Source organism: Oculina patagonica, chromosome 6 (genome assembly GCF_052425735.1).
Source record: "Oculina patagonica isolate OP01 chromosome 6, crgOcupat, whole genome shotgun sequence".
Classification (NCBI taxonomy): domain Eukaryota; kingdom Metazoa; phylum Cnidaria; class Anthozoa; order Scleractinia; family Oculinidae; genus Oculina; species Oculina patagonica.
Window position 1 is genome coordinate 35,668,193 of NC_135763.1, and position 22,430 is coordinate 35,690,622.

Genomic DNA, 22,430 nt, shown 5'->3' on the forward strand with positions numbered 1-22,430 from the left:
GTCGAAATCCTCCGATACAAACCTCCTTGGTTAATAAGAGCTAAGCAATACACCTTTTTGCTCTTCAACATTTTAACTAAAATAAATTTAGAGTAGCTTTGATGAATACTTTGTGAACGCCAAAGTGTGACCAAGGTGGTGAAGAAATATTTGACTTGACCGGCTTTTACACATTTTTTGGAATATTTTCATCAGCACAAGTATTCATTAACACCAAAACCGTTTTATTTCAGCGTAAACAACATTCCTTAATGAAATTTTAATCTAAAACCTTCAAATTTTCATTCAGGATTTTGAAAAGCCTTATATGAAAAAGAAAATTTCTAAATTCTTCTTACAAAAAAGGCTTTTAGAATATGTTACCGTGTAAGCTCCAAAGGAGTATTGTGAAAGACTATGTGTAGTAAGGGTGTTCGAAGATTAAGTCTTTTGGTTCCAGGCACCTTGATTGTTTTAAAAGCAGGCCGAAGAAATGAGAATACAAACAAATGAACAAAATAACGGTCCGCAAATGTGCTGAATGGTTCAGGTTTAGGTTTATACAAAGTTTGCGAAGGTTAGTCAATTATAACACAGCTTATAATTGACACTCAGTGGAACACAGCATATTAATTGAAATTCTTGTTACTTGTTAATGAACGTGAAACGGTCATTGCTCGCACTGTGACACAAAAGTTGGCAATTGTCATGAAAATGAATGAAGAATCGTATTTATGCAAAAGGCTCAATGAAATTGAAAACCTTCATGTTATTTAACTTTAAAGTGGCCCGTTTTTTTGAGAAATTAAAATGAAACTCCTGCTTTGCGTATTAGATTACTCACCTCCGTCTTTAGGCGAAATGACGGAATTCCGACACCAACATGCGGACCGTTTTTAATGGCGACATGAGAAGCTTTGCAATTCAAACAGAGACATGCATACCTCAAAGGACCTTGAATTGTCAAAAAAACACCTCATTTTTTAGCAGACAGTGTGGTTACCATAGCTACAGCCACATACTCAATAACAATTAAGGTGGGCAGCTTTGTAGTTAACGTGTTCCCCAAAGCTTATCTTTAAACAACATCTTTTTTAATTTCTCACAAATGGGTTCTTAAAATGTGGATTTAAATTGCTGACATCAAAACGGTACAAATATTTTACCAAAAGAAGATTTTGTCGAGGAGCGAAGAGGCAACAAAGTTATACGTACTACAAAGTGCCTCCGAAATGCTACTAGTAACACATAACACGGCACTCATTTTATTCCAATTCACTGAAACGTTTTATGCTGTTTTCAGTAGCGACGAGTTTGTGTTCATGTATTTTATCTTATGCAATAAACAATCTCCAACTGTGTAGTAACTGTTCTAGAGATGGCAGGGCTCCTAAGCATAACAACTATCTGAGCAGGAGGAGAATGATGAGGCTTTGGCAAGTTTATAGGATGGAGAACACCCGTATCTCAAAGCAGTGTCTGTTTGGTGAACTCTCTAGTGGCCGGCGATCTCAGGGCAGACCAGAGTTTCGCTACAGAAACGTGTGCAAGGAAATCATGAAGCACAAACAGACAAAGTCTTGAAAACTAACTAATAGTGTCAGACCAAGCGACCTGGAGGACTACAGTACACACAAGGGCATCCCAGCAAGAAAAGAAGCTAAGGTCACGGCCGAGCGGGAAAAGAAACGCCATCGATCGCAAGAATCAAATGACCATCGTTTCAGATGCCTTTATTTGTCATTATTGCAGCCGGCCCTGCCGCTCAAGCATCGGCAGAATTAGCCATGAGAGGCGCAGCAATGCAAGAAGAAACTAATTGATCTCTGCCTGATGAAACTGCTTTGACCGTCTGTTCAGACGTTAGTTTTGATATAATTTTATAGAGGATATTATATGACGCGCAGGGATACAAATTTTATCTTCGAGTGCTGATAGTATCTCTTACTAGTGTCGGATGCAGCGAACGAGTGAGAGATAATATCAGCACGAGAAGATAAAATTAGTATGCTCAAGCGGCCATGAAATGTTCTTTTTTACAGTTACATAAAGTTCATTTGTTTTAATGAGCCCCCCACATTCCCTAAATCATAGTTCATAACAATCTGTGAAGAAAAACACAATGTCATTCTACTCTTTTAATGTTACTCATTCACTTCATATAAAATATGTTCATTAATTTTTTAACTTCTAAACAGAACTAAAACACTGATTAAAAAGTCAACTTGATTTCTTTTTGACGAACCAAAACTGATATATAAAGTTGAAACATCCCCTAATCTATAACACCCCCTATACCCCCCCCCCCCAAAAAAAAAAAAAAAAAAAAAAAAAAAGGTCGAGATATAAAATAAAATTGGTTAATAACCAGGCAGGATTAAATCGATATTGTAAATTCGTCAAGTCACATTAAATAATTTTCAAATCGCATTTTCTTCCCCAATATAATACATTTTTCTAGCGTCAAAGAGTATTAGTCATGAATTTCAGTTATCGATTTCAGAATCCAGAACGTTCGAGAAATGTTTTATTCGCCATCGGCCTCATTTATTCAATAAAACAACAGGTACAATTTACATTCAATAACAGGTAGAACTAACGGGCAATAAGAAAAGCCGAAACATGATATCAAGACATAGACGAACACAGCCTATGGGCTCTTGAATTAACTGTGTAAATATGTTTTGTTTTGACAACACGCCATTGAAATGTCAAGTCCGCATCCTGGCTGTTCATAAATAATTAACCCAGCTCTTTCCGTTATTAAACGAAAGATGATATTATATAGACACAGTAAAGCCAGTTTGGCTTAGATCTCAGTCCACGATTCATGATAAGCAGTAAAAATGTAAGATACAATGAAACCAACAGCGGTGGTCATGTCATTTCTCTTTCTAGCTTGGTTTCTGATAGGCACTTGCGAAGGAGTCCTTTCTGAAGAAGGTGAGTGTTTTAAACTTGAATCCTTCTTTATTACTTTACCTCAGTTTCAATTCGTCTTATTTTAATTTCAATAGCTTGTAAGGACGGCCTGCGTTTAATTAAAAAAGGTTTCAACATGTCAAGCGTCAGCTAGCTATCCCGAGCAATTTCCTTTATATGATTGTACGGAACTGATTATGCATATACAACTGACTTATGAAACTACTCAGAATATTCGTATACCTTCTAGAACTTCAACAAAATTGTTAAACGTCATTGAGATTCTATACTTCTTAATTTTCAAGTCACTACTGCAATACCAAAACACACCTGCTGAGCAAAAAATGCAATAAACACAGAGAAGTATTATAAAGAAGTCGGATAAAACGACTTTTCGACCGCTTTCTTTCTAACAGTTTTAATAACAGCAAAAATGAGTCCGCTATGCGAACATGTGTGGACTTTCTTTTGAATAAAAGTTGACATTATGAAGTAATCAATGAGTTACTGTAGCAGTCAACGACTTCAAGTTTCGAATCGAGTAATTCGAGATACAAGGCGAAAAAACAAAGAACTTATCAATCAATTTATTTTTTACAAGACTGTTGGAAGAACAAATTGTTCTATTACTTGTCTTATGTACTACGCTTCAAGAAACACACGTTACCATTGCCGCTTGGGATGTCACGCAATTTCAATGAGCGTGGTGTGACCCTTTGTCACGTCGTTCACGACAAGTGCCTTTTTTCATGCAAATAAAAACCTAGAATCCTACAAGAACAGCAGTTATTAGACCAAAAGTCTTTTCTTACCGCTAGCAAGATAGGATACTATTTTCATTAAAAAAAAAAGAAATGTTGCGTGGAGCACGTGAACTGTCTCGCATCGCTTGTTTACACAACCCTTACTTTTTGTGTAAAGCTTGTGTAAACAGCTCATCGAAAAACTTGTTTTCTTTCAATGAGTTCTTTTTTAACCTTTTTGGAATAACAACGTTTCAATAAGCTTTCACAAATAATTTCTTAGTAGCTTGCGTAGAAAGGCGGAGAAATATATTTTTCTGTTCACGAAATATTCACTTGGAGTCGGTGTTTTGAGAGGCGGCGAAGGACGTTATTTAAACCGACAATTAGATTATTTTGTCGCACGGTTTGGATATATGCATATTCTACGGTTCGATGTTATTTTTATTCTTTTCGTGACAATGTTTTAGTTCAGTGCTAAATTCGACATCGGTCTTTTGCTAAATATACTACTTGAGAGAAATGGAGCTGGTGAATTATATCCCGGAGTCCAAGACAAGTAAAACAACATGATCAGCGAACTTGTTTTGATACAACTCGTTGTGCATTCCTTGTGTGTGGCAAAGCTGAAAGAAATAAATAACCAGACATTTGATTCGTTTTAATATGCGAATCAAAAGTGCTCAAGCCGCACAGAAAAACAAACAATACGGAAAGTGAGTCAAAAGTGTGAAAAAAAAGAAACGTGACCTGCGACCGCAGTTGTTCAGCTTATTAGATATGCACATTTCGGCCGTCGCGATTGTTATTTCACTTTTCATCTACGCCACCGCTGCCTTTGAGGTTGTTCCTTGATGTATATTTTCCAGCCACCACACGCTCTTCGAAAGATGTGTCAAAAAAGGCTTCTAGATTCAAGAATAAAGTGGGACTTACTCGATACTGATCGAATTTCTGGGTTTACTGCCTTGGCTGCCCATCTCACCGAAACTTCGGATTCTCCGATCACTGTCGAAAACTTCCGAAAGCACTAACCCGAGTTATCACGGAAAGTGACCCCCCAATCGGAAAAAACTGCATGACAACAATGTGTAGACTTTAAAGTCCACACAAAAATGAAAGCAATTTCGCTCGAACAATGGTAATGTGATATTACATTATAATAAAACGAAGCCCAGTAGAAGGGCTGTTTTATTTTAATCAGCTCAAAACATTGTTTATGCGAAGAAAAGACAGGATTTGCAAGTTCGAGAGCTATATTTCAAACTCCGGGGGAGTGTTAAAGAACAAAGATTGTAGAAATCATACAAACATCGAATAACAAGTTTAGGTTTAAATTGGTTTTATTTTATTTGGGATGCATGTTTGTTTTCCTTACGAGAAAGTTCTGTTAACGCCATACTGTTAGGGTTATCCCGATGAAGTATTTTTCTGAATGTTATTTGGTATGAATCCGCATGCTTGTTTTTTTTTAACACTTCTGCTTCAGCGAATTTACAAATAAAACTTCCACTGCTAGACAAAAAACGAGAGTGAAATGTCATTACTCAAGCTCATTAAAAATTCATCAGGTTAAAAAAGGTAAATTAAAGGATACCATAATTATTTAGAATCATTGATAACGGTGTTTTGAAAAACTGATCGTCATCAGCATAAAATTTAACAATTTTTTTCCTTAAACACCATAAAGTTCGTCAAAAATACCTCGCTGCACATTGTTTTTTAACTCTTGTCAGCATTCGGATGATGAAGCGCTTTCTTTTGTGTTTGTTATAATTATACTAAACGATGGCAATGTTGAAATATATGGAATGCCTGACTGCTTTCAATGAGACGTCGTTTTGGGAACAAAACCTGGCCAGCTAGGAGTAATTTTGTTTTATGAAAGGGCGACAGCGGCTTAAAATATAATTAAATTATTCTACTTTATAAGGATATCATTATAAAAGGCCGTGAGTGATTGATGTGAAGAAAAATACATCTTTGTCAATATCCATATCTTGTTATGAAACGGTTTGTTGTGTATTTCGGAATACTGGCGTGGTTCCTACTAGAATATGCTTTTGCATTTCGGTGAGTAATTGAAGCGAAAGTAATAAAATTTATCCAAAAATGACAGCCCATGAGAAAATGACAGCCCTTTACGAGTGTCATCTGACGGCATGCCATTATGGACTATAAATCAAGCCAAGTTTTCTTTTTCTAGTAAATATGTTTTCCTGGGATGTTTGCCATAGTTTGATTATTGTTTGAAATTTTTTTGAGATATCACAACTCTGCCTTGCCATGCACGCTATTAAAAGACGTATTAATCGCAAAGTTATTCTATCCGCAGAAGACTGTCGACAAGTTGAAATCAATCCTTCCATCGAGGATCACACTTTCGTGGGTCACGTGTTCAAGAGCATATTGATACAAGACTCCAGTGCTTGCCAAGTGAACTGTTTCATTGAAGATGACTGCGTTTCGTTCAATGTCAAGCAACTGCAGGACGGAAAGTATTTGTGTGAATTAAATAATTGCAGTGATGCAGTTCATCCAGAGGATCTTAAAGACAAACAAGGAACTGTTTACACTTCATTCAAGGTCAGAAAACAAAGTTATCCTCTTTATTCCTACTGTTATTTTCTAACGCCCTTTCTCCCCTGCTGAGTGACTGATCCCTGTCTGTCTGTCTGTTTGTCTGTCTGTCTATTTGTCTATATGTCTGATTATCCGGCTGCCTGTCTGACAGTCAGACAGACAGACAGACAGACAGACAGACAGACAGACAGACAGACAGACAGACAGACAGACGGACGGACGAACAGACTGACAAATTCACTGACTCGCTGACTGGCTGACTGTCTGACTGACTACCTGACTACCTGACTACCTGACTACCTGACTACCTGACTGACTGACTGACTGACTGACTGACTGACTGACTGACTGAGTATGAAGCCCTGGATTAATTCATTCAGTGATAATTAGATTATCTCCGTTTACTAAATCTTAGTTTCCATTTTAATGGTTGAGGTCACACTAGTGCTTTTTTTACTATAGTAAAGTCAAGTTTACTATAGTTAAGCCAATTTGTAGTGTGACCGGCTTTTTTTAGTTTACTATGGTAAATGTAATCGTAGTCTGTCGCGATAGCAACGGCGGCAGGATGAAAGCGAAGTTTACTATAGTAAAACGACCTGAAAAGGCATGGTTTATCGCGCGTTTATCTAAACTTTGTTTTTTTAAGTAATGGATTGTCTACGTTTTGACATGAAAGGTCTCAAAGCTCTGGAACCATAAAATGGTTGCGCCATTTTCATTCACATGCTCTATTCTTGTGTTCGGATCAACACAGAAGCAACGCTAGAACTTTTATTTCAGTTGTCCTAGAAAAGTCGCTGAAAATATGTCTGACAAATGTCCGCTCTTCTTCGCCGCGCAGAAGCTTGTCTTCTCAGCATTCGCCTTGCGAGGAGAGCAGTGGGTAAGTCGTGCCGTCGTCTGTTCGGAAGAAAATACATGTTCAGGACAATAAATCTGAATCTCTGAGCTTTCCGGATAGCAGCAATTAATAGAAGAAGAGCAATAATCGTAAGGACCACGCGTTCTGAATCCATGGCTCACTGCAGGCGACATGCAAGCGAGTGAAAGTGGAATGTCTGAGCATATTTGTTTTAGTCATAAAATTGCAGTTTGATTGACAACATTTAAACAAGAAGCCATCTGGGAAATGTAAAAGTCGACAACACAGTTTACCATAGTTAACTTTTGTTTACTTTTTTTTACTATAGTAAAAGCCTTTAACCACAGGAAAAGTCTAAGTGTGACCTCAACCAATGAGAATAAAATGAAACGAAGAAATATTACCACGGGTTAACCTAAGTGCATTTTTCTGGATATACAGAACCCATGTTCAAGTAACCCCTGCCCAGTGATCAAGCGATGCCAAGCAGGCTTCAGCATCAAAGGTTACCGCTGTGTATGTATCAATGGAAAGATGGGAGAAGATTGCACTGAAGGTATTTGAGAGAAACTCCTGCGCCACTTATTTAAACTAAAGTGTTTTTTCATGCATAAAGATATCTTGATTTTATGTTGATTTTGAAAAACAGTCATTAAATTCCACAATTAGTTGAATCTTTTCAAGCCTGTTCTCTGTTCCCTTGTTTGGTTTCATGTGCGTTTGCTTGCCTGCTTCTTCGCTTGCTTTGCTGTTTTGTTGTGCAATTTTTCTGAACGTTTTGCTGATGTTAATTCCAGAACCTCCAGTTGTGCAAGTGGTTCCTGACAAAATAGCCATCGAGGAAAGAAGTGACGTCATTATGATGTGTAACGTGACTGGTAATCCTACTCCTAACCTCACATGGAAAAAATCTCGAGGAGGTCTCCCTGATTCAAGAAGCATAGTCAATGAAGGAAATCTAACCATACTGAACGTCACTACAGATGACAGCGGTTCATATGTGTGTACAGCTACAAGCAATATGGGTACGATGTCTGCATCAGTCCAACTTCGAGTCCATACTGCTCTCAACTTCATCACCAGGCCACCATCCTCTGTGATTGTGTACACCGGTAAGACGTTAAAACTGACATGTTCTGCATCAAGTGATTTGCAGCCAACAGTTTCCTGGATGTTCCATGGAGCCCCCTCGTTGCCTCAAGGCGCGGTTACTGATGCATCGAATGACATGGTCGTTTTGTCTGCTAATGTCACTCACAGCGGTACCTATACTTGCATTGCCACGAACTCACTTAGTTCTCTTCAGGCAAATGTCATCGTTTTAGTCAAGTACCCAGAAACCTGCAGCATTGTGAAAGCAAACATCAGTGATGTCAGTGGTGATTACGTCATTGATCCTGACGGCGTACAAGGCGAGGCTCCATTTACTGTTTACTGCGACATGATTGGCCAAGGGGGCATTGGAGTGACAGTTGTCAGTCATAATAGTGAAAACAGAAGCCACGTGAAAGGACATGAAGGCCCTGGTAGTTACAAGCGTGATATCCATTACATCGGCTCCAGTCTCTCTCAGTTGAAAGAATTAACAGAAGTTTCCAAGAACTGTCAACAATTCATTAAATTTGAGTGCAGATCAGCTTTGTTGAGTAAAAATGATCACGGTTATTGGCTGTCACGTGACGGAGTGAAAATGACATATTGGGGTGGTGCAACTTTTGGGAACCGGTGCGCATGCGGAATGAACAACTCGTGTGCTGATCCCACATGGCCCTGCAATTGCGATAAAAATGATTATACTTGGCGAGAGGACAGCGGTCTTTTGGCAAACAAGTCTCACCTCCCCGTATCTCAGTTGAGGTTTGGTGACACTGGTCACGCTGGAGAGGAAGGATATCACACGCTTGGAAAACTGGAGTGTTATGGAATGAACTGAGTTTGGTCATTAACAGTTGGAAACAGTTTAACATTAGAGGAGCGACACTTGTAATACGCGCACATGACCCGAAAAATTACCGTATATCATCGATTAAGGGACCCTCCTTGACTAAGTGCCCCCATGGCCAGGTGTCTTCAGAAACAAAATTGTATAAAAGTAAAAGTGGTGTAACCACAGAGATTTATAACTGATATCCTTGACGATTAATTGACGAAATACGGTATCCCTCATATCACAAAAGCTGTCTTATTAAAAGTAAGCTTATACTTGCATGGAAAACAAAAAAAGGAGTGTTTACATACAATGCCAAATAAATTAGATTAAGATGGAATTCGCCAGGACTTCGAGAAAGTATTGGACAACATTATGTACCAAAATTACAATATTACAAACATTTCTGTTACATTTTACTGCTTCAAATATCTTATCAAAAGAAATATTTTCTAACAACGTTCACCAAACGTCGAAAACCAATTTCACAGTTCCATCTAATTCCGTTGAATCGCCCCGGGTGAATCGCTTAAAAGACGTGAGCTTTTTCCTATAGGTTTTGAACTTTGAATTTCATTTTTGCAGACTCTGATAAGAAATTGTTGTACCAAAATCATTTACACCTTTCTGCAAACTTTTGTGTTACTGCTTCGAAAATAGAAATATTTTCTAACAACACCAAACATCGAAAAACAAATTTCGAAGTTCCACTGAATCGCTTAAAGACGATTTCACAAAATGGCTACACGTAAGATTTTTCCTAAAGCTTGTGAACTTTGAATTTCATTTTCTCAGACTCTGATACGAAATTGTTGTTGGTGTTACCACGGATAATTGCTTACATCTTTACCTTTTATTAAGGGTTCGAAATAACGCAGTAGGATTTAGCTATAAGATTATTCTGGTACTCGATTTTGGTCCAACTTAAATAAATATTACTCGATTTCCTGGTGGATTCCATCATATTGTCTTTTACTTTAATTTACACCGAAAACAAATCGAGCTGCATTAGAATAAATATGTCTTTACTATTTTATTTACTCGTGTACTTTATGAGAACTTAATTTGCTTTCCTGTTCACTCGACGATGTTCACGTCTTGTGCTCTTTCTCGTGTAAAATGACAACAGTCAGAAAAGCGTCTCCATTTCTGCTGTTTGTAGCCTGCGTTGCAGACGAACTAAACCCTGGTATAGTGTGTCTGCGCAACGGCGCCCAAAAGCTTGCTCCGATATCCCGCAGGTTTGTAAGGATCTGTGTATTCACTTTTGATTGGCTAGTTTTATATTACTTTCAAACGCGCTTTGCCATTGGACAAAATTAAAATCAAAACTAGTCACGCAAGACACGCTAAGCTAAAATTAAAATATTTTCCAATAACCATCTAGAAAAGTCTTTCCATTGATACAAATAAAACAACGGTGGTGGTCGAAGAGGACTAGAAACAGAGGAAACGTGAAAACCCGGCGTTTTGGACGAATATTAACAGGTTATCATATTCAAAGTTTCGTTTGCAATAGACGTTTCTACTAATAAATTTATGCCATTATTTTATAAAGAATTAATATATTGATTACCGTATTTACTCGAATAAGCGCCGCCCCCGATTAAGCGCCGCCCTCGAATAAGCGCCGCATTTGGGACAAAAAAGTTAATAAGCGCCGCCCCCGAAATACACCCAAAATATGGGAAAAAATTGATAGGTCACCAGGCTCGTTTAGGAGAAAGTGACAATTTACTTCTCTCGCGGACTAAGCCGCATATAAAAAAGCATTGTTAAAAACTGTGTAGCGCAGTCTGTTGATCACATAATAAAGTTAGAGTTTCGTTTATGCGCTAATTTTTGTAAATAAATCCAGACGTTTCGGGACTTCTGTCCCTTCATCAGTGGAAAATAGCCGTTAAAGTCAGCGCGCGTCATTTTCTTTGAATGTGGCAACATTGCGTGCGCGCGCGCTAACTGAGTCCATTTAAATAAAAGCAAAGTCAATGTTTATGCCGCGCGGCTGTAGAGATTTCAGATCCTGAAACAAAGGAACTCTTTGACAACTCGCGCGTACTCGGTGCTTACCGCCGGGACACCAATTTAAGAGATTCCTTGGTTCGCAGCAGTCTTCAATCCGGCGCTAACACAGGGGATAAACCCCATGGAACCTTTCCGTGCCACCGCCCACGATGCAGGACCTGCGCCCATACCAATCCAGCCTCCCAGATCAACACCCCTGGTGGACCGCTGACAATACGACAGAGGTTCTCGTGCACGACCAGTAACATCGTTTATATTATCACTTGTCGTGCATGCACCATGTCGTACATTGGCGAAACAGGACGTAGGCTCGGTGACAGGTTCTGCGAACATTTAAGATCTGTCGAGAGGAAAGCTGACCTGCCCGTAGCAAAACATTTCTCCTCGCCTGGTCACACAACAGATGACATGATGGTGTCTGTTGTGCGATCAGGCCTTACGAACATCAGAGAAAGACGCAGCGCGGAAGGCCGCCTGATCTTCAAATGCCGCACTCTACAGCCGCGCGGCATAAACATTGACTTTGCTTTTATTTAAATGGACTCAGTTAGCGCGCGCGCACGCAATGTTGCCACATTCAAAGAAAATGACGCGCGCTGACTTTAACGGCTATTTTCCACTGATGAAGGGACAGAAGTCCCGAAACGTCTGGATTTATTTACAAAAATTAACGCATAAACGAAACTCTAACTTTATTATATAAAAAAGCAGCCGTTTTGTTGATGTGCTCGCCCGCGCGCGCGCTAATTACGCGTAAAATTCTGCGCAGTAAGGATGCGCAATGCAAAACAGGGCAATGACCTTAAGATGGAATTCGCCAGGACTTCGAGAAAGTATTGGACAACATTATGTACCAAAATTACAATATTACAAACATTTGTGTTACATTTTACTGCTTCAAATATCTTATCAAAAGAAATATTTTCTAACAACGTTCACCAAACATCGAAAACCAATTTCACAGTTCCATCTAATTAAGCGCCGCCCTCGAATAAGCGCCGCATTTGGGACAAAAAAGTTAATAAGCGCCGCCCCCGAATAAGCGCCGCAGACCCGATTCGGCGCTTTTTTGAGGAAATCCGTTTGACATATAACAGCACTATAAAGCAACTCTAAAACAAACTTGGACATTTTTTTCCATCAAAAGCGATGTGTTGCAGCTGAAAGTTATTGTTTTACCGCGTGCTCATTAGTTTTCCAATCCAACATTCTTACAATACGTAGTTCTGTAAATGTTATGAAGACCACGATCTTTGCCAGGACAAACAAGGGAGTAATACTGACAATCGAAAGACGCTATTTTCAATTACCTGTAAAAGATTAAATTCTTTGTGGCGTCCAAATTTTAAATAAGCGCCGCCCTCAAATAAGCGCCGCCCTCGAATAAGCGCCGCACTTGAGGCGCGAAAAATTTAATAAGTGCCGCGGCGCTTATTCGAGTAAATACGGTACTGTCACGGATAAATGAGCAAGAAACACCAGTCGATGATTTTACCAACTTTGTATATTTAATGAGGCTAAACAACCTCATTTGTTTCCAAGATGTATTTCTAAATGGTGTTTGCTGCCGTTTGTATTTGAATGTTGCAATGGATGAGATTGGTTCCGTAAACAAATCACGAACTTGCAATACGAGGTACCAGTGTTGACAAGTGCAGTTGTAAACTGCATGCTATTTTCTTTAGAGAAAATTTGACCATTTTGTAAAGCTAAGGTAAATACACATCACTTTCTTAGACATTGTGTACAAAATAAAAAAAATAAAATAAATAAAAATAAAAATAAAATGTGTTCATATAACAGAGTACGTTTGTGTGACATTGCGTTTAGTATATTTTGTGCACATTTTCCTAGTATAAGATTTTATATTACATAATGATCTTAGTTCGCTTTTGCAGAGATTTAATTGTTATGTTTATTGTTCAAAATGCTAGTTTTTATAAACTCCGTTTGTACATGTATTCTTTGATTCCTTAACATACTTCTAAAGATGACTCACATTACTTTGGCATCATGTTACAGCAAACCTTGTAATGCTGTTAAAACCGTTTAGTGCAAGCCTGTAAAGTGTACATCACTATAGCTCTATAGCTGGTTGATGAACCTCTGTTTGCTCTCTGTTTTATGTCTAGCATAACAAGATGCCAAGTTATATATAAGACCAACAATTTGCTCCATAGGTGATAACCGGATAGGTAATTATCCGGTAAATAAGATTATCCAGCCATTATACAACTGGTTTTTGCCAATCACAAGGCCATTAAAAAAGTCAGACGCCTCAAGCGACCCTGTCAAGTAAAACAAGATAAAGATTCCCACTTCGCCCTTACGAGAGACGCTTACTGGATTTGTCATTAAATAAATTGAAACTACACCAAATCAGGAGTGAAACCGGCTACATCAGAATGACCCTTAAGAATTTAAAACAGGTACATCTCGGTTCTGTGCAAGTTCTACATAAAAAATCGAAATCCGTGATTTATTTGAATTTAGATCGTTCGTACATGTTAAGGTAGTCCATAGCATTTCAGTTTACCCAGAGTGTGATATCCTTCCTCGTTGTTGCTTCCGGTTTCTCCAAACCTCAGCTGAGAGACTGGAAGTTGTGCTTTGTTTGTAAGAAGACCGCTGTCCTCGAGCCAAAAATAATCGTTCGTGTCACAGTTACATCCATCACCTGGAGTGAAGCAAGTGTCGTTCACCCCGCATGCACATCTCTCAGTTCCTCCTCCCCAGTAAGTCATCTCCTCTCCATCAACTGACACCCACCAACTGAACAACGCATGACGGTTCTTGAACTTAAAAGCACTGGCATGGCATTCGTACTTTATGAACTGTTCACAGTTAGTTGAAACGCCGGTCAGTGCTTTGAGTTGAGCCAGGGTCGCAAGTCTGTAAGTTATATTTCGTACATAGGATCCTCTGTCTTCGAAGCCTTTCACGTGGGTTCTGTTCTCACTGTCATGACTGACAAATGTCACTCCAACGCCACCCTTGTCAGTCATGTTACAGTAGACAGTAAATGGAGCCTCGCCTTGGTTGCCGTCAGGATCAATGACGTAATCACCACTGACATCGCTGATGCTTGCTTTCACCGTGCTGCAGGTTTCAGGGTGCTTGACAGAAACAGTAGCATTCGTGTGAAGTGAGCTTAGTGAGTTAGTGGCACTGCAAGTGTAGATACCGCCATGAGTGAAGTTAGCAAACAAAAAAATCACGTTATCGGATGCATCAATAGCTGCGCCTACAGGCAAGGAGGAGATTCCATCGAATATCCAGGAGATTGTTGGCTGTAGATCACTTGAAGCGGAGCACGACAGGTTCAATATTTGACCAATGTACACAACCACAGAGGGTGGGGGCCTGGTGATGAACTTGAGAGCAGTGTAGACTTGCAGCTGTGCTGCTGATGAGTTGGTACCCATAATGTTTGTAGCTGTACACACATATGAACCACTGTCATCTGTTGTGACGTTCAGGATCATCAGAGCCTCTTCACTTAGAATGCTCCTTGATTCAGGGAGACTTCCATTGAGCCTGCTCCATTTGACTTCAGGGTTTGATTTTCCATTGACCTTGCACGTAAATTGCACTTCTCTTCCGGACTCGGTAACTTGCGTCTGAGGTGTAATAGTAACTAAAGGGAAACGAACTTTCACTCCAACGCCACCTTTATCACTCATGTTACAGTAAACAGTAAATGGAGCCTCGCCTTGTTCGCCGTCAGGATCAATGACGTAATAGCCACTGACATCACTTATGTTTGTTTTGACCGTGCTGCAGGTTTCAGGATACTTGATATTAACGATAACGTCCGTATAAAGCGAACTTAGTGAGTTCGTGGCACTGCAAGTGTAGGTACCGCCATGAGTGAAGTCAGCAGACAAAACAATCAAGTTGTTTGATGCATCAGTATCCGCGCGTTGAGGCAGCGAGGGATTTCCATCGAACATCCAGAAGATTGTTGGCTGTAGATCACTTGAAGCGGAGCATGACAGGTTCAATGTTTGACCGGTGAACCCAAGCACTGTCGATGGAGGCCTGGTGATGAACTTGAGAGCAGTGTAAACTTGCAGCTGGGCTGCTGATGAGTGGGTACCCATAATATTGGTAGCTGTACACACATATGAACCGCTGTCATCTGTCATGACGTTCCGGATCGTCAGAGCCTCTTCACGTACAATGCTCCTCGAGTCAGGGAGACTTCCATTGAGCCTGCTCCATTTTACTTCAGGGTTAAATTTTCCAGTGACATTGCACGTAAATTTCACTTCTCCTCCGGCCTCGGTTACTTGTGTCTGAGGTGTAACAGTAACTAAAGGGAAAAGACCTGAAACAAAAAATTATAACCGTATTAATTGGCCAGCGCGAAGCACAATTAGCAAACAGATTTGCTATGATTTGGCATTATATAAACCAGCAACTTATCATGGCAAGGTTCTCAAAGCACGTCGATTGTTGTTACCGTGTAAGGCAAAACGTTTAATAAAGATAAATAGATAGATAGATAGACAGACAGACAGACAGACAGACAGACAGACAGACAGATACGCAGGCAGGCAGGCAGACAGTCAGACAGACATCTGCAAATTATAATAATATTGTGTAACATACCTTGAACACAACGATACCCTTTGTCTTTGAATCCATTTTGACAAACAGACGAGCTGGCGAGGCACGGACTGCTGTGACAAGCGTTCTAAAACGAGACAATAAAGACAATTAGTTATTCAAGTCGATAGATTGAAAATTTTTTATGTTGTCATGGCAACTTATTTAGACGCCATATAGCTATCAATTTATTCATTTGTACAACGTATACGAATAAGTAATAAAACTTAATTATTCGTCCCCATTATTGGTGAAAAGGATAGGTATGCAGTATTACAGTGGAAACTGAACGGGAAGTGAACAAAGAACCAATCACACGATGAGAACAAAGAAAGGCGACCAGAAATGGACCAACGTAGACCGAACAGATTGCAACAAAAAACAGACAACAACGGAAAGTGCGGACCCTCAGGAGCGGATGGGAGCGACAACTGACTGACGGAGAGGCCGAACGAGTGGAAGGGAGGATGTGCGGTGAAGAGAAGAACGAAGGACGACGAAGACGGAAACGGGAGGACTGGGACGCCAGTGCCATGGATGAGATGTCGAGAGAGGAAGGAAGAACGCGAGAGTAGGTCACTCCAGACAACGTGTGTGAGGACAAGAAGGAAGAGAGGGAGCCCGCGACAACGACCTGAATGGTGCTCGCGCGAAATGACCAAAGTGTGACGAGCGGGAACCAAGAAAGAGAAGATGAGAACGGAACACTCCCCCGAACGTGAGAAAAGGAAAGAGAACGAAGATGAGCCGAGCACAGGACACCGACTGATGACCGGCCCAGGAGGGAGAGACGGAGACGACGAAAGGGAGAACGAAGGGAAGAGACTGGCGAGGAAGTGACGCGAAGGAAGAAGAGAGAGAGGGTACGGCGGAGAGTTCGAGGAAGAGGACGGGAACACCCTGGCCGGGGAATACGGCGAGGAGCCGCGAAGAAGCAACCTGAAGAGCCCCGACCACACGACCCGAAAAGGAGAAACCAACAGGGAGGAGAGGGCACGGAGCGACATGGCGCGAACGAGCTGCGAGGCGACATCCTGTCTCATACTGTCAGGTAACTGTCCAACGTCCCGGTTCGAGATTCGCACTGTAAGTGATTCTTTACAAAGTAGGTAAAATACTATTGTGGCCACACTGTGGCGACAGACAACAGTAACTCGATGTCTAGCTGAGTTGGGTTTTTCCATAGTGAACTACTTAACACCGTTACTTAATAGCGAACCGCGCGAGGTCTAAAAATAGAATGCAAATGAATATAACCACCACGAGGCTCAGAAAACATCAGCGTGTTCTGAGAGAGGAAAAAAGGAATCTAGGCGAAGTATTTGTTTTATGAGAGTGTTTTAGGAACATCGGCTGTTTAAGGTGATTCCCTAGAAATAGAACTGCTCATAGATTTCCAACCTAACTTTGCCAGTTGGTTGTTTACCTTAAGGGAAGTTCAATTTTGAAATAAAAAAGGGGGGTCACCGTATTCGTTTAGGAGCAGGAAGACCTTGTATTTTCCATATAATTCCTAATATTTCCTTTGCGAGTAATGCTGAAAGTGCACGTTTTCGGTGATTATGTATTATTCTGCCATAGAAATTGATCTGTATTCATTTTATAGAAAGAATTTGGTCGCTACTTTCGAACTAAGAGAAAAAAATGATAGGTCACCAAACTCGTTTACGAGGAAACGACGATTTCTTTCTCTCGCGAGCCAAGCCGCATAGAAAAAAGCCGCCATTTTGTTTATGTGCGCGCGCTAATTACGGGTAAAATTCTGCGCAGTAAGGATGCGCAATGCAATACTAGGGAATCACCTTAAGAAAGTGTTTTAGGAAAACTTTTGCCATTTCGGTTTGTTTGTCTGAGTCTTGTCTGAGTCGTGACGTCACTCGCGCGCTTCGCTATTAAGACTTTATTCAACTCTCACCTCGAATGGTTGATAAGCAAAACCTTCTCGTTCCAAAAGATCTTCAGGGTGCAGCAGGTGATCTGAGTTACTCAGTTGACACTTGTGAGTATCGTCCACAAGCTTAGAACCAAGATTGTACGACATGCAATTTTCTTCTACATAGCAGTGTGCCATGCACGAGCTGTCTCTTTTCACCGTCAGGTTTCTAAACACGTGATTGCGTAGAACCTTTCCTTCTTTAACAGGTGTTGGCTTTAACATGCGACAATCTAAACATACATGTAAACAAAAATAAAGCATGAGCTAAGTCGGAAGCAAGGATAGTGAGCAGTAAATGAAAACGACTTTACTATGAAGAATAATTTCAATTAAATGTTTTTTTTTCTCTTTATAGTACAGTCGTTTTCATTAACTGTTCACTCTGCTTGCGCAAATTCACAAGAGGAAATGCACAATTAAAACCCGCGTCGAGTGTCCAAGCTTTGCGTAGACATAAAAACAACACTGTTGGGAGAAATATATTTTTTAACAGAAATAGTAAGGGCGAATAGAAATAAGATAGCACACAAAAAATTTAGACTTATAACACCAAAGAGGGTATTGTATGGTCATTTTGAAGGATTTAAAAGGATTTTTATTGGAAGACCAAGCTTTGCCATCCAGTCACGCTCTAGTACTTTTTCACTAACCCTTGTAAAATTTCATATTTTCAAACTGCTATTAAATCCCTCCCTTCAAATGTATGGCTTAGGACGATACCCCCATTCTACTGTAGTGAATAGGTTGTAAAACAATGCACCATGCAATTTTAATTTTATTTAGTATATTTTAAGTAGTAGATAAAATATGAGCGGGAGATCTGTATGGGCGGTTACAATGGCGAGCCGATAGGCGAGCCATTGTAAACGCCCATACAGATCGGACGCGAATATTTTATTTTACTTGTGAAATGAAAACAATAAATTGAATGCAAAGTATTATTGCGAATCAGTAGAGATCTGAATCAAAAGTTAATGAATACGAATTAGCTGAGCAGGAGTCTGTATCAAAAGTTAATTATATTGTTTGATTTGTATTGGGGTTTACAGTTGTGTACATGTGATCTGAATAGTGTGCTGGGATTGGTTTGCACCCTCATGAATAATTAATGAATTTTACAAGTCATAACATAATTCACAGCTGTTTCTTTTTTTCTTCCAAAAATTAAAACCTTTGTTGTTGCTTTTTCCGCTGTTTGTATCATGTTTATCTTTCTACGATTGAAGCTTAATTCTGAAAGTTACAAAAACCAAAAATAAAACAAAAATTGACAAAGAAAACAGACTGAGTACAAAAGACGGGGACAAAACAGTTTTGACAAAACTAATTTTCAATTTGAAGATGAGAAGCGTTGAAAAATAACTTAAGTAGGGAAATCAATTTGGAAATCTGACCTATCGAGAATTAGTATTAAATATTATGTTCTTATTTGCACTAGGATTTCTTCTTGTTGCGTTAAACCGTCACCCGGTACGTTATATAATATTTTTTTGTTATAAAACTCAAATTAAGACTTTCTATTCATTAAGCGGTAGTGTCATTTATACTTTCGGGCGTTGTAGTAATTCTTCAGCACCTAAAAACAATCTTTAATTTGATAGTATTTGAGTACCTTCCAGTTGGAAGTTGTCTAGTCAAGTTGATGCAGAAAAAAAGGTAGAACGAATCAGAGTACACTTTTTGATCAGTAAAAAGCGGATTAATTTTTCTGAAAAGCCTAAAGTGTATTTACAGCGATCTCGAACATAATAATCTTTGAATAGGTTTTCCAAAAAACGCCTTGACCGAATAGCTCTACGCCTCACTTTTGATCGTGGCAAAACGAAGTCGTGCAGTTTATGTCAGAAATATCTGCCTGTGCTTTAACCAGTCAGAAAGTGATCGTAATGTGTGAAAAAAACGAGTTCAAATTTAAAAATTGTGCGAATCTTCATTGCATGTTCCTGAGGGATAGAAGTGTGACGCACTATACCGCCAAGAAAACCTTTGATTCTACTATCGAAAAAATTCCCCGGCTGATGCAGTTGTAACAACATCGAATTTTACTAACTAGAGTTGAAAAATAATAACAATTCATTGAAAGTAAAGAAACATGATCCTCGCAGTAAAATTACAAAGAAAGAAGCCTAAGAAAAATTCAGGGCTTCGATGAGATTTTTGAACTCATGACCTCCTCGATACCGGTGCGATGCTCTACCAATTGAGCTATAAAGCCCCACATTAGGAGCGAGGTTCCTTTCAAAGATTCAAGGCCAAGGTTTAAATTCTTTCAAATTCACTTCAAAAACTAATAGATAACAAAACCCTGATCGATATGATTTTTCTTTGAGTTTTGGAACCTTTTGCTAATATAGAACTCATAGTCGTCTTACCTCTTCCAGTCGAAGACTTCAAAAGAGAAAAAATCCAGAGCTGTACAATACTGAGACGAATAAAAGACTCTCGCATTGTAAAATATCATCACACCAGAATAAACGTTAGGTTTCTTTCCAGTGCACTAATTATCAATCTATCTATCCGAAGATTGTTAACAGAACTGATGATGGAAAGCCTATATTTAATATATGATCTCGTACAAACTCCTGGAGAGGATGTCCAACTGAGCGGCATACAAGAGCAGTGATTAATAATAAATACGTTTCCAATGACAAGAGGCTGTTTGTTGGTAACGCGCCATGTGAATTGTTAAGTATACTGTTCAGTCATTGGTCGAGATTGGAGTCAAGGTTAATAGATAATAGCAATATCACTTTAATCAAATTCAACCACAGAGAAAGATAATTCTTAATTCTGGATCTGACAACTTAATAACTCTGAACCCCATTATATGGTTGTAATAAAATAAAATAAAATTGATTATTTTGGATTTTTGCATTTTTGCAATTAAAGTTAAAAGAAAAACCCACTTTAAACCAGTCTGTACGTCCTCGCCAAAAAATGGCGATATACGTTGATAAAAAAAAACCCTGCGCGCTCACGTTTATAAGTTATTGCTGGCATTCGCAAAGATTGGTTAAAAAACAATTAACAATTATTTTGTTAAAAAATAATAGATAGTAAATTTTTTCTATACATATACATACATACATCACTTTTATTTAAACCTCAGATTTACAGAGTAGCTGTAAAGGCTAATATCTCGGAGAAATAAAAGAAAAAAACACTCAAAAATACAGTTGCAGGCGCCTCATTAACGCGTTTCATCAGTTCATTTTACTGCCCTGATCACCCTGTTTAACTGGTTCCGTAGCCCTGTGAAAACACAGGCATGCTCTCAATATCGGCAGATATCACACGCTGCGACAACCCTTTCACTTTTTAGGATTAATAAAAAAAAAACAATGATGAAATTACGAATTACAGTTAAACTCTTTTACATATTTGGAATCTCACGCCCACATAAACGTGCTGATCGCTCTCCCATTCTGACTCTTGAGTTTTCGTTGTCAATACATTCTTTTATAGCGTTATTCCTTTATAAAAAATGCCTGTTCCTTGCTTACAAAATAATATGGTTGTTTATAGTTTAAAGTTTATGACGTCATAATAAGGTTGACATTAAATTTACCATCTTCCCATTACTAGACTTAAATTATCTTCCAAGACCGCAGAAAGGTGCATTTACCAACCCAATATTATAAAAAAGTAAAGAATGTTAGATTGAACTATACAAAAACGCTGACAAGGCAAAGATACTGAAAGAAATTTATTCGAAACAGTATCATTTCAACGAAGAAATAAACCTCAAGATTTTACATTTTGTTGTACAGACGTGTCAAAACCTGTGTAAGATCGCGAACTGTAGACAAGTTAATGTCATTCCTTCGAAGGGTGAATAAGAAAACTCAATGTAGGATGGAGGATAGGGGGGGGGGGGGGGCACCCACCCTCAACCTGAACGCAGTCAAGGTTTAAATTGTCCACAGCCGTAGTCACTCTCCGACAGTGTTCAACATAATAATTCTCCCAAATGTTTTAACATAAAGTCATGCATATACGACTTGATATCGAATGCTATAACTTTTAAAACTGCTTCTATGATCAAATTTTCGCCTTTTGCAATTTTAGGTGCTTTATAGTGTATTTTACGTAGATTCAAAATGGCGTTTTCCGTTTTCAAATAAATCGTAAAATATGCAAATTAGGGGACTAATGACGTCATTTATTTATTTATTTATTTAAGGATTCGTACAAGTCAGGAGCCCATGTACAAGTACAGGCGCTTAATAATAGGACATAAGTCCCCTACTTGGTTAAAACACCCACACCCAGCCCCCTAAAAAATATCCCGAAAAAACCCTTCCCTGACCCGACTAAACTACAAATCAAATAAATCTAAATAACACAAATACAATCTGAAATATACTAATCAACTTAACAAGTACAGACAGAAATAATATTAACACGGCGACACTCTACTCAACCCAATTGGTGCAGAGACCAATATGACTTGGCAGTCTAATAGTTCTACAGGTGACACACTACCAGTGATAATATAATCATGTTACCATTTTAACTCACTCTTTTCCAGTCCCCAGCAACCTGTTTTTGAGTCTAATGCTTGCGTGCGCTTTGCGCATGCGCATTAGACTCTTTGTTATATGAAAAAAGCTGTTAGCAATCCCAAGGGAATGGTTCGGGATCGATAATCGTTCGCTGTAATGTAGAAAACAATGATCAGCTGCAAGAACGGACTCCGTACGGACACGCACGATTAGTTTCAATTAAAAACAGCCAATCAGCGACACGTGTTCCCACGCATAATTAAAAGTTTTTTGTCAAGTCACGATTATTCAACACTTGAACTGTACAGGCCCGCAAATGATCCCGGCCCTCAAA

At 39.2% G+C, this 22,430-nt stretch overlaps 2 protein-coding genes across 4 annotated transcripts in view; one reads left to right on the forward strand and one right to left on the reverse strand.

The window, feature by feature from the left end:
• The first annotated feature begins 2,763 nt into the window (after nt 1-2,763).
• LOC144657247 (uncharacterized) overlaps nt 2,764-22,430 on the forward strand; it is a 44,881-nt gene continuing 25,214 nt past the window's right edge. Inside the window, exons 1-4 of one of the 3 annotated variants that reach the window (XM_078517563.1) lie at nt 2,765-2,922; nt 5,980-6,230; nt 7,534-7,648; nt 7,890-9,146. In XM_078517563.1, coding sequence (XP_078373689.1) covers nt 2,838-2,922; nt 5,980-6,230; nt 7,534-7,648; nt 7,890-9,025 — 1,587 coding nt within the window. In that variant the 5' untranslated portion in view covers nt 2,765-2,837 and the 3' untranslated portion in view covers nt 9,026-9,146. Of the gene's footprint in view, nt 2,923-5,979; nt 6,231-7,533; nt 7,649-7,889; nt 9,147-22,430 lie in introns of those variants that run through there. The other 2 variants (XM_078517564.1, XM_078517562.1) reach the window with 2 other exon arrangements.
• LOC144658537 (uncharacterized) lies at nt 13,473-15,006 on the reverse strand. The gene has a single exon (XM_078518960.1). It carries the CDS (start codon nt 14,995-14,997, stop codon nt 13,552-13,554), a length of 1,446 nt encoding a protein of 481 aa, XP_078375086.1. The 5' UTR covers nt 14,998-15,006; the 3' UTR covers nt 13,473-13,551.